Raw genomic sequence first — 13501 nt, forward strand, 5'->3', positions numbered from 1 at the left:
GTCAGGGAAGGGCGGAGGAAGGAAGGAGCGAGCGCTCGCGAGCCCGAGGCGGCCTGGGCCCGGCGCGCGGGCGCGCCCCCTCGTGGGCAGGTGCGGCGTGGCAGCCACTCCGACCCACGCGGCTGGGTTTCCGCAACCAGAGAGCGGGCGGAGCCAGGCACCTGGGCCTCGAGCTTCAGGCCCCGGCTGCCCGCACCTCGAGGTCTGGAGGCGGGTCGGCGACGCTTGGTGGCGCTATGAACTGGGACGGTCTGAGGATCAGTCAAAGTGAGGCGAGAGCGTGCGGACGCTCTATTCGTCTCTGAGCTCTGAAGCAGCCAGGTCAATGTTAGTTTCGCCGGGACTGGCGTTTATGCTGACAGCCGCCAAAGAGTATGATGCCACGTGGAAAGGCGAAGTACACGAGCTGGATTCCACACTGCGGTCCGGTCTCCATTCTGCGCTTTAGGACACCATTGTTGATGACCTGTCTTTTCACCAGGCTTCTATATCTGATGAACCCCAGGGCATACAGCTTAATGAAACTTGTGCCCAGTGATGTGGCTTTTCTTATTCTTGATTTCCGGTTAGCAACTACCCTGTGACTCCTGTCTTGCTCCGGAAGACCAGGAAAAAAAGTTTCATTTTTTAAAGAAACATTATTAGTTGCGGAGAAACCAATTTCTGCTTTAATAAGCAAATACACGTTAAGCAACAAAATGCTGAGGAAAAAAAAAGTAGCCTGTATAAATGGAAACATAAAGGAACAAAACTGAGGAGCGCTGAGTTCTGCCTCGTTACACAGAGATGTACTCCCACAGACTCGGTCGGCTGAACACAAACGGCAAGCTCCCAACAGTTTTAAACCCTTTCAAGGACTTCAGCAGAATCTAGTGGGCACCCAAGCGTGCCTGAGAACAGTGTTGGATTTCTCGCTAGGGTGACAATTCTTACCATCCTTGCATGCACATCCTGCCACTCTGAGCCCAGCAGTGGACTGGTTTTGTTTGGTTTACTGGGTCACTGGCTGACTAGGTAGAGGTTTTGCTTAAGGGACCCTTGTGCTGTGGTTTGTAGTCATGGATTTTCCCTTAGTGCCATTTCTACAGTGGACTAGGCAAACTGATCATTTAGCAATATGATCTTCCTAAATCACATTCAAATAACTCTTATCACACTTCTAATCGATAAAAATAAAACACCAGGTGGGTGGAAGTAGTTTTAGACCTCAGCTTGGGCCCAAGCAAAGATATATTTTACTACATTGTCACCAGAGTTTAAGACACTTTCCTGTGAACATCAGAAAGACCCCCTTAGCTGAATTTTGAGAGTTGAATTCTCTGGAAGAACCTTGAGAAAAGAAGGTGATTTGTTTTCAAAAGGAGGTGTTTGTTTTCTGCTATACCATTTACTGAAGTAAACCAATGAGTTCTTTCTTTGACTCCCCACTCCCCAAAATATCGAAGACTAATTGGTGTTTTTATTTGTATGCGTGTTTGGTTTTGTGTGTGCTTATCCCTTCTCTCATTCTTTTGATAACTTATGTTTCAGTTTGTCACAAGTGACACAAAAATAAATGCAATAAGAAACACACCAAAATTCTTCACTTGGGCCCTGTACAGACTTTGCATTCCAAACCTCACGCGGTGTCTGTAACAGGGTGGACTGTTGCGTGAATGCAGGAATGGATGACGTCTGTTAAATGTCACACACCACCACGTTGTGCTTTCTGTTGTCCTTTACTTAGAACATGGAAGCCATCTGTCCTGAGCTCTCACATCCATCTCAGAATCTCACGGAATCATCATGATTCCCTTTCCTGGGGAAGAGCTGAACTTCCTGATGCCACCTCCTCCACTCCTGCCTCCTTTGAAACCTCATCCCTCCCTCCTCCCTGCTCCTCAAGTGCCTCCATTCAAGGCACCCTGCCCCCAACAAATACATTTAGGAGTCTTTGATTCAGAACATTTCTTCCTTTGACTTCCACCCTCCCAATCTCTTGTCATACATTTTGTTCACCAAAGGGTATACATGTGTGGACTCCAGTACCATCATCAGCTTATCATCTTTGTTTAACCAGCTGTGGTCTTTCTTACCTGTCTATAAAAACTTTCTAAGTCACAAAATCAAATGAAGCCCTGTTATTATTTTTTAATCCATCATTCCCTTAGACTTTCCGCAGCACTCGACCCTGATCGTCTTCCTCTTGGCTCACACCACTGGCCTGGTTTTTTTCGCATTCCTCTGTGACCAGTTCTTTTGTCCTTTTGGGGACTTAAACTCCTCCTCCTTCTCGACTTGTCCCCAAACTTCCCTCCTCCCCAGATCTTAGGCCATAACCTTTCTGCTCTACTCTGTTTCTCACAGTCCTCATTTACTATTATCTCCATCCAAGTGACTCCTAAATCCAGAATCAATACTCTTGACCTCAGTCCTGACTTCCAGCAATACATTCTCAATGGTCTCCGCACATTCTAGCACGATGCCCTGCCATTAATTCAACATGTCCCAGACCAGCACCGCCCCAAACTTGCCTATTTTTGAATCCTTCTCTCACTCACATAGGCTCAACATCTCTCCTTTCGTTTTCATTGTCATCACTGCCCAAATCCGTGTTCCCAAATCTTGTCAATTCATTGTTCTGATTCCACCTTCTCAATTCCTATTGCTCTAACTCCTACTAGACCCTCATTCACATCTGAAACAGTCTCTGAACTGCTCTGTTCAATTTCCGTTCCCCCCAATTTACCCAACACAACTTCACCAGGTTAATCTTCTAATACACAGCTACTTTACAACACCCACTTCCTTGCTCAAAAAAAACTGAGTCCCCGTTTCTACATAATTAAATACTAACTTCCCTTCCCTCCCTGACCACCCCCCAATCATATCCTGAGCTCTCTCCTATCCCATTTTCCACTTCTCATCTCTATAATTTATATTTCCAGCCAAGTAAGAATTTGAATGAGTTAAAATTTTTGTGTGCTTTAATGCAATATAAAGGTTGTTCACTTTCTCTAGAACACCTTGAAAATCTCTTTCTGCCTTTGTTCTTGGAGCTCTCTGCCCAGAGCGACTTCTCCAGTCCTGACTAATTTAATAATTCCTTCCTTCCAAGGCCTCCTCAGTGAAGCCTGTTCCACCTGCCCAGGCTCCCAGCAAGCCTGTCCTCTGAACCTCTCCAGGGCTTCTGAGCTTGCCACTTGTCCAGCCTTTAATACAGACTAGATGTGATTTGTTACTGCAAACCTGTCTCTTCAACCTGATACGAATTACGTGGTGGCGGGGACTTTGTCTTCTCTTTCTCTATAGGTGTCCGTAAAGTCTGGAGCCATCAGTTATCTGATTTGTTGACAGACTGCAGATGTCCTTGATGACACACGTGCCTTACCTGCATTCTGAATTTGATGGGCTTCACGTATCTCTCTCCTGCTGCTACACCGCCTCACACAGAGTAAGCATTCCAGTGGGTTCGCAGTAATTCCGCACTGTCACACTGTTTCATGTGATGGCTTGGGAATGAATGAAACAAAATATGCAATGACAGAATTGGGAGAGAGAGGTCAAAATGTGGTTAAAAAGAAACATTGGATCTACTTTTCCCAGCAAATTCCAGTTTTGTTTCTCTAATGAGACTGCCGCCAGCACGCATGCATAACTGTTTTGTTACAAACCATCTTTCTGGGTTCAGCTCTGGACCTTCACTTCTCTGTAAAGCCTTTCTTGACCCCCTCGGGCAGTTAGATGTAACTATAGCACTTACTACATGTACTGTTCTTTTATTGTCTTGATTCCACGTCTGACAGTGAGCTTCAGGGCCAAGAACGGTGTCTTCTTCATGCACAGGATGGAGTACCCAGTACGTATTTAATAAGTACTTTGGAGTGAATAATGAGGTAACACTAGCAGGCAGCATCGCGGTGTTCACTACCTGCTAAGCATTGCACTATGCACCTCACCTGCATTATTTTATTTAAATCTTACCACAATCCCATGTTATTTCCCCCGTTTCAAATGAGGAAACTGAGACTTGGAGAGGTTAATTAGTTTGCCCAAGGTCACCAGTAAGTGGTAGTTTTGCTCCAGGCCTGCGTACTTAGACTCTTGCTGCACTAAATGAACAATGAATAGTAACCATCTGACGGCCACCTCAATGGAAAGGGGCTGTCCCTGTATCTCTCCAGGTGGCACTTGGAATTAGGAGGTGGGGCTTGATAGTTTTAAGTTATCTGTAGAGCTTTGTAAAAAGACCTCTGGGCCCTACCCCAAACCAATAACAACGGTTTCTCTGAGGTGGTAGCATCGATGTGGTTTTTAAAGCATCCAGGTCATGATAATGTGAAGCTGGGTTGAGACTCACTGGCCTAGGTGGATGCCAAAGGCCTTTTAATGCAAGCCTTTCATGAAAATTGGGCCATAATGGAATTGCCTTCTTTTGTGACTAAGACCCAGCATTCTGGAAAAAAAAAAACAAAAACAAGAATTAAAAAAACCTAGTGATGGTAGTCTGGGAATGTATTATGAACCATGTAGGAAGAGTAGAATATTTGCCCATAGATATAGGGTAAGAGGAAGATCCCAAGGGGAGATTATATCATTAAAGAGTCGGCTGAAGATGGGTAGCATGATCCTATATACGGTCTAAAAAAAGCACTTTACCACTACAGGTGGGGATATGAACTGTGGCTTAATAAAGAAGTTACCCTGTGTTTCAATATGAGTGAAATGATATATCATTTAATTTATACCTCACCTCTTTGAGATTTCCCCACAGGACACAGGAGGCAACTACCTGTCCTCAGGATTGGGATGTAAGAAAAAGATACACCTATATTGTTGCAAGTATCAAATGAGGACATATCGGTGAGAACTTTTCGCATACTCTAATGCAATATACAAAAATTATATTGTATGCTGATGGGACTTCCCTGGTGGCGCAGCAGATAAGACTCTGTGCTCCCAATGCGGGGGGCCTGGGTTCGATCCCTGATCAGGGAACTAGATCCCACACGCATCCCACAACTTAGAGTTCGCATGCCACAACTAAGGAGACTGTGAGACGCAACTAAGGAGCTGGCAAGCCACAACTAAAGGAGCCCTGGAGCTGCAACTAAGGAGCCCACCTGCCACAACTACAACCTAATGCAACCAAATAAATAAATGAATATTAAAAAAAATATATATATATATATATATATATAGTATGTTGATTTTTACATAGAAGTAAAGATGCTTCCTGTTTTATCAAAGACTGTTCTGTATGGGTCAAATCATGATACAGCTCTGATATTTCTATCTTGCATAATAAACAGGTTCCTCTGTATTTAAGAAATTTGTTTATGTCATTCATCCACCTAGGAGCTTCAGACTTCATCCTATTCACATGGGCAGGCTTATAAAATATAATATGTATCCAGCTTAAAATAAAAATATTTCCCTCAAATATGAGAACTAAAATTAAGGGAATAGAAAATGCAGTGTTCTCCACTGGGATGCTATTTGCAGCCCCTCTGAGGTACACAATAGTCATCCATGGTAACTTGGGGCCTTGAGAAAAAGACACTGACTTTCTTTTATTCTGTTTTTCCACGTTCTCTCTCTTACCACTCTGTAGCCCTGAGGAATAACTTGGACGTCAGTTGTTCTTTGACTACTTGAAGGGAAGACAGATTCTATTTAACATTAGAGATGAAGAAATGGTTAGAATTTCGACACAGTAATTATCTAGATTGCCAAAACAAAATACGAATTCTTTAGAATTTATCAAAACAGTACGTCGAGAGTCTTTTTACTTTTTAGAGTAAATATGACACAAGGGGTAGCTTTAGAACAAGCTAACGTTACTAGGATTCAGGCAGGTGCAACTGGTACAGTTCAGTAGTACATAAATGACTCAAACAAATGTACTCTAGACCGGAAACTTAAGTTACAAAATATAGTCAATATTACAATTAATACAGGTAAGTAAAAACCATTGCTCTCAGATTCTGCACACTTAAAAAAAACCCCATAAACTTTATACAATAATCAAAATCACGCATTTCTACTCCAATTATTAGGGCATATTACAAACACACATAAGCCTAAAAAGTTACGGTCACATTTTGGTTTTGTTCCAGTGATGCACAATCGCATGAAATGTTCTATCTGTTTCGTGTGAAATAAACATTTGGCTGAAGTGCTACAGCCGCTGAATTAACAATATTTCCATAAAAATGTTCAGACTAAAATAATCCCAAACATCGCAGTGTTTAGGATTATTTTGAGAGTCCTTATGAATCATAGAAATAGAAGCAGTTAGGAAATTTCAGTGTATTTTGTCTGTTTTGTTTTTTTTAACACGAGTAAACAAATACTGGATTTAAAGTGCAGCTTCTTTCTCCTCTCCCTTCGATTCTCCCTCGCCTAGAAGATCAGGTCTGTATTCGTTTTTAGAATCTCCAAGGACAGTTGGAAACAAATTGAGCGACAGTCAAGTCTGTTTGTCTCGAAAGTCAGTGATGGCTTTCCACAGTGTACACAGCATCCCTCCCCTGTTTAAAGACAAGAACATGGTGAAGAAATCACTTCATTTGAAACAATGCCCTTGAAATATGAAAGTGACTTCTTAGCTTTCAGTGGCTCTGATCAGAACATGAAGATCCCAAAGTCTTATCACTCATTATGTATTCTTTTTGTATATATTTTCTCCTCATCCCTCCATGCCTTTCCTTTCCGCTCCCACAGACTACCAGGGCCCAAAGTGTCATTTTAGACTTTCTGCACTTTTGAAATGTGTCTTTCTAGAGGTGGGTCAGAGTAATCATTATGTATGTGCTGGGCCTGATGGAAAAAACAAATTATTATAAGAAACCATCAGATTATAGCAGGTATTTGGATGGCAAATCAGTATCTCATCCTGCTATTTCTATTAAGCATGATGCAATCACGAACCAAATTAGAGCATTTGTTTAAGGCAGCTTTAGAATATCTGTATGCTCTTAATCTGATGTGTTATCAAGAAAAGTCTTCCAGCTGACTCTGCATTTACTGATATAGACACATTGCTTATTAGAGCTCCCGATAATAGCCTGCTACAACTAACTCAGGTTTCTCAGAGCAGCTGAGAACTGGAGAGCTTCACCCAGGACTGTAGAGCTAGTTAGAGCTAGGTAGCGACCCAGGACGGAAGGGACCCAGGCTTCTTGATCTCAGCCCAGTGCTCTTTCCATCATGATGAGACTGAACAGAAAGAAAAGCGGTACCTTAGTCTCAGGCATTTTAAATCGTCACGTGTAACATAGTAGAGAACATCTGCTAGTGAATAATCCTCGGCCAAAAACTGTGGAGAAAGTAAAATAGGCACAAAAGTAAGATGTTTTATGTACTTTCAGTAAGTCGCAAACTATCCATAACGTAAACATTGGCAAGAATGAAAAAAAAACCTAAAAGGAAATCCACGAAAGACATAATCTTTTGGAATTATTAGAAAAAAGTTCCCCCTATTACAAAATAATTACAAAGAAATACATCCATATGCCTTCCAGGAGCAAGAAGATTACAAGCAACACAGAATTTCTGGTTGGTCTTCTGATGAATAGATAAGACTTGCTTGTAATTACACCTGCTGCTTATAAGATAATGTTTTTATTTAGGGTTTACTGCTTTGTAGCTTTATTTTTCTCCAGTGGATAAAAAGCGTTGCTTACACTTAATTTCCGATAAAATGTACTTTCCAATACTCACTACAAAATCAGAGTCCTGAATTTAAGTGAAGCTTTTAATTCTAAATCTTTTAAGAAGGGCAGTGATTTAGTGGATCATCAATTACTACTCCTTAATTTTGATTTGAACCTAAGTTAGAGGGAAAAATATTTTGATGAACTTGATTGGATACATTATTTCCCATAGGCAAGAGAGTCCTTTAAATTTATTTAATTTGCTATGCAGATTTCTAAGGAGACCCTACATTTTATTTAGTGGTCCAATAAATTATCAAGTCAAGAGAAATACATCTTTATTCTTAGTTGTTTAAAAAATTTAAATATAAAACTGAAATCAATGTAATAGTGTACTGAGGCTCTTTCTATAAAATAATAAAAATATAACCTCTTACTATGTATATATGTGTATACATATTATGTAATCTTAAAACATAAAGAAATGCTATTCATGCTGACTACAAAAGCTCCCTATAGGGAGCAGAGATGAATTAGGTTCTTATAGACATAATATAGTTTATACAGAAAGTGTCTGTTTCTGCCATAAGTTCACTAACTAGTCTAGCTTATTACGTAGCAATGAGTAACTGCTGCCCAGTGCAGTCTAAGAATGTCACAAGAGAATTAAAAAGTTAACACACAAGAGAAAGAATCAGGAACAGAAGAACTTTTTTCTTTCAGTTCTGTCTTGATTTTTCCTACTCTTTTTTTTTTTTTCCTACTCTTTATTTTCAACTCAAAAACATAAAAATCCTTAGGAGTTCTGGACCACAGAGCTTTCACCTGCCCTGCACATTCTGCACCTCTACCCGCAAATAGTTTTCCCTTCTCATCTGCCCCCCACCCCAGAACATCCACACAGATAGTGTATTCCTACATACTCCTTTAGACTTCGGCTCACTGGTCATCTCAGAAAACCTTCCCCAGCTTCTCCCTCCCTCTGTCTCGTAACACTTGATAACCTTTCCTTCACAGAATTGACCAGGACATAATTACACTTGTATCTGTGGGGTTGTTTGATTATCATCTGCCTACCCCGGTCTGTGAGGGCAGGGTTGGGTCTGCATTTCTCACCAGTGCACCCCCTGTGCCTAGCACATAGTAGGCACTCAACATTATGAAACAAAGTGAAAGAATGCTTGTCCCACAGAATGTTTTCTTTACCCGACTTATAGTGTCTTCATCGGCTCCATTTTCTCGCAGCCATTCAGTAAGTTCGGAATCTTCAGTATTTGTGCCAGGAGAATTCAGGTGACACACAGGCAACCCTGGAATATCTAGAACAGCATGGAGAGGAGGGAAGGACGTTCTTAGCTTCAGCTAACAGAGGTCATCTGAGACCCTCCTGGTCAACATTTATTGATACTTTAAAAGATTTTTCTCTATCAGAGTATAATTAATAGAAACCATTGAGATTGGTAGTCTACATGACAATGTAAATAAAACTCCTTAACACTGCCTACTATACTAGTAAATGGAGAGTCAGTGACAATAATTAATGATACTCCCACCTTATAGTTTCATATCAATTTTATAGCTTCGTAGAATAAAATGGTACATCAAAATTGTACTGTGTGTTTTTCATGCAACAAAGATAAGCATGATTAGCAGAGCGCCATATAATTATAATAATCTCTTTTTCCACTATTTGCAATAATATGGAAGGACCATACATCTGAACAAAAAAAATATGAACCTTATTTTCCCCTAAACAGGCTAAATAAGATTGTCTAAAGATTATCTTTCATACCCAATTTCTCACATAATAGATTTCGTCAAAGTTCCATCTGACTTTTTTAAAAAATTGAGATAAAATTGACATATAACATTGTATTAGTTTAAGGTGTATCCAACTTATGACTTTTTATTACTGTATCTTGATTCTGTTTAAGCCTTGTCAAGTTATAAGGGGGGGGTGGGAACACTAGAAAACACAGAATACAAATGCAAAATGACAAAAAATATTATTTTATTCTAGTAATTTCATTGTGAAATCTTAAAAAGAAATAAGGACAAAAAGACGGAGAGCCCTACTTCAATAATACATAATCTCGGGAAACGGTGATCATGAATCGTCTTACTTTTACTGCACTTATAAGAAATGACAGCTTTGCTACAATTAAGAATTGGATTTTTTTTAAGGCAACTCCCGCTTGTAGTTGTGGGACAAGTGACAGATGCTGATTAAGCCATGACATAAAGCTACCTGTTGGCTTCCTGGCTTTTTGTGGCAGCCTGATTGAACAGTATTACTTTAAAATTTTCTGCTATTCACCTGTTGGTTGGGACTTAAGCTTCAGGTGCTTAATTTCTTGGTCTTTTTCTTCAATAGCTTGATGAAGAAGTGCTTGTAATTCCTTCTCTTTCTGAACCAATTCTTCCAGTAATCTGCGGAAGGAAATTATATTGGTTGACAGGATAATAAAGCTAGAGCAGCCACAGAGTGATCTCCTAGGCAAGGGCTTCTCACGCTGTAATGAACACAGACACCCCTGGGATTGTATTAAAATGCAGATTCTGATCCAGTAGCCTGGGGCTGGGGAGCGTTAGGAGAGGGACCTCTGAGCTTCTGCATTTCTAATGAGCTCCCAGCTGATACTCATGTTGCTGGTCCACAGACCCCCAGGTTGAGCAGCGAAGCTCTAGAAGGTGTGTTTCCAGACAAGAATTTAAAACTTCCACCCCTAGTTGTCTGCCAAAATCTTCAGGGATGTTGTTCTCTTTCTTTTTATGACCATAAATGGCAAAAAAGTTTATATATGATATTAACAGACCTATATTTTACATGTGTGGCCCCTCATCAAAAACAGTGTGTCAATATGGGTAATACAATAGGCAATGCAAAGCAGAAAGGTAGTCACTTTTTTTAAACTATGAAAATTTGAGAAGTAACTATAGGTGAGGCCACCTATAGTACCTGGCATATAATAAATCCTCAATAAATGTTAATGGTGGTTGCTTGGGTTGTTGTGGTTGTTACTGTTATTTCTCTCCTTCTAAGGGGAGCAGTGAAGTGGGTAAAAGGATAGCTGTGTTCCTGGTACATTCGGTTCCCAGTTGGCATCTGATGCATTCTCCAAAGAAACAAGGAGAAATATTATTACACATAGTTCTTACCCATGAAAGGTTCACTATACAACTGAGAGCCAAGTGGTAACCCACTCACCATTCTCAACACAGTTTTCTGGGAGAACATTCCAGGTTGTGAAGAGAGATGTTCTGATTTTTTAGAAAACCATCTTCAAGTAACTTGGATTCAGAATTATAACAATTTAAGATACATAATTATTTATAAGATCATCAAGGTACATTGTTGCATGCCCTATAGCTCTTAGCAAGCTGTATTTATTTTACTTTCTGAGTAGTGACAGATTTAACTCAGGGCCAGATTCCATTCCAAAAGTTTGTTTCTGCTTCAGCTGACATGGTCTGAAGACAGCCCAGCCCGACAGAAGGCAGCCCTGGGCCTTGTATCCTGGTTCAGCCACCCACTTCCTGTGTTAACCTTGACAAATGACTTAACGCCTCTGGGCTTCAGTTTTCTCATTTGTCAAAAGGAAAAGTAGAACTTCCTGAAAGGATTGCTGTGAGCACTAAATGAGACAGTATAGGTAAAGTGCCAAGCACAGTGCCTGGCCTTTAAGAAGGGCTGTTTTGTTCCCTGCTGCCGCCTCAGGCCCCGGAAAAGAGGCCATCCAGGGCTTAATAGGGTTTTTTTCCCTGACCCCCAGGCTCCACCCCTTTTCCACACAACAGAGACACGTGAGGCCATTAGGTACGAGAAAGGGTCACAGTAGAGTAGGTAGCAGAGGTGAGACAAAAGGAAAACACAATGAGAGGCAGACAGAAAGTGGTTCCAGGAAGAGAGTGTGTTTAAAGACAGTTGCACAACTGCAGAGCAAACAGTGCACAATTGGGCGGATTAAGCAGTGGGCACTGAAAGCAAGAGGGAAGCAGAGGATTAGGGGAGACTTTTATCTACTCTAATGCGAACGATATTCAAAGAAATGGATAGCAAGCTCATTACGAATTTTTTTAAGTTGGCAACTTTTTGGTCTGGTATATATTTTTGTCTTTCTTTCTAATTTACGTGTATGGAATAGTGACAGCATATTCTTATTGTTTTTCTCAAAGAACACAAGTGAAATTTTCTAGAATTTAACCCATGTTTACCTAGACTATATATTTCCTGTTTATCTTAAAAGCCAGAACGTAATATTGGAAGCAAAGCATTGACAGGCCACCTCATTTGTCCCAAATCCAGCTCTCAAAATGATTTATTTTAAGGGCATATCCATCCAGTCCATCAGTTTTATTTTTACTTTGTCTTCAGTTAGTAGGGAAATCCTTTGAAACCAAGGCAAGTGACTGCCTCTCTGTTCCAGAGACGTTTGCCAAGGATCAGCCATGAGATCAATTTTTTAACTCAGATGGGTGTGGGTGGGGAGCTGGGTTGATGGGTAATTCCAGAATTGCAGGGAAGGGAAATGAGATAACCAGTCAGCTCCTCCTGAGTTTGATTTTAACTACCTCTGCCGTACTGTCCCGACTCCTTGTGTGAAGCAAATTATTGTCAGAACGTTTTCTGTAAGCATATACTTTAAGTAAAGCATACATTCTAAAGCTATTTTGTTATTTTCTGCCATTTAGTATTATCGATAATCCAATCATCAAGAGCTGGATAAACGTGACGTATCTTTATCAGTGATTATCCTAAATATAAGCTTAAGATTTCTAGCCCGAGGGTTTACAAGCTTTCCTAAAATCACACTAACATTTCCTCAATTTACTTTGCAATATATGTACATCTATATATGTATAGCAAGGAATATTCCACTGAAAGCTACAAGGACCAATATAGACATGACCAGCCCCTGATCAGCACTTGGACAGAAGCAGCTGCCCTTTCTTTAAATCCTAAGTGAAGTGAATGTTGTACCTGGTCTCACTTTTCTGGGGGTGATGGAGCTGTGGGAGATCCTACTAGAAAAAGAAAAAGGAGGCCAACAACCATATAGATTTCACAGATACATGTATAAATACACAGAGAAAAAACAAATGAGTGGGCCCTTGTAAGAACTGTTAACAACATACTAATGTAGTAAAGAAATGTGGTCAGTCTTGCGGGCAGACGTGGGAAGCAGGCCCTCAGCTAGCTTAAGACCCTCAGAAAAGAGATGTGAAGACCTGAAGAAAGCAGCCGGAGAAAGGCAGCCCTCAGGGACTACAGATGGATCGAGCATGGTGGACAGATGGCGGGGACGGGGTGTAAGTCAGGGTAACGCAAATGGACTGAGGAGAGAAGGAAAAGACTGCACTCAGGAGAGACACATTCTAGTGACATAAGCCAGGATACATAGACGGAAGGTTCAGGGGCCAGAGGAGCAAATGCACCAGCTCACTGGTAAATAAAGTAGCTCTACTGTCTGGACGGCATGGGCAGGGCAGGGTTGGGTGGCAGGACCCAAATAGTTATGAGTGCACTTTCCTCCTCCGAGGATCAGAGAAGGGTATGAAAAAACAACTCCAGGACTGAGCGACAGACAGTAAACTGAAGAGAAGTGACTGAAGTCGACGGCTACTATAATGGATGGAGCGTCCTAATGGGACTATTACTTGAGAAGAGCAGGAAGATTTCGATGACGTCTTAGAAAAGGCTCCCGTTCTTTTCCACTAAGCAACAGAGATGCGAAGTAAAGAGCTGGGTTTCAGAGAACAAGACTGGGATAAGGAAGTCAGAAAGCCACTTTCCCTTTATTCAGAAAGATTTCTGTATGTAAATCAGAGAAGATATGTATGGATTTACTTAATCATGCAACTAA

The 13501-nt window shown here is 41.0% G+C and overlaps 1 protein-coding gene across 5 annotated transcripts in view; it reads right to left on the reverse strand.

Moving 5' to 3' along the window:
• Positions 1–5736: 5736 nt before the first annotated feature.
• Positions 5737–13501, reverse strand: part of MAP3K5 (mitogen-activated protein kinase kinase kinase 5) — a 207597-nt gene continuing 199832 nt past the window's right edge. For all 5 annotated transcript variants that reach the window (XM_029223390.1, XM_029223393.1, XM_029223392.1 and 2 more), the window contains 4 exons: positions 9955–10067; positions 8844–8956; positions 7224–7300; positions 5737–6512 (listed from right to left, as the gene is read on the reverse strand). In XM_029223390.1, coding sequence (XP_029079223.1) covers positions 6452–6512; positions 7224–7300; positions 8844–8956; positions 9955–10067 — 364 coding nt within the window. In that variant the 3' untranslated portion in view covers positions 5737–6451. The remainder of the gene's footprint in view (positions 6513–7223; positions 7301–8843; positions 8957–9954; positions 10068–13501) is intronic.

Source organism: Monodon monoceros, unplaced genomic scaffold, assembly GCF_005190385.1.
Source record: "Monodon monoceros isolate NGI ecotype Baffin Bay Population unplaced genomic scaffold, NGI_Narwhal_1 Super_Scaffold_15, whole genome shotgun sequence".
Classification (NCBI taxonomy): Eukaryota; Metazoa; Chordata; class Mammalia; order Artiodactyla; family Monodontidae; genus Monodon; species Monodon monoceros.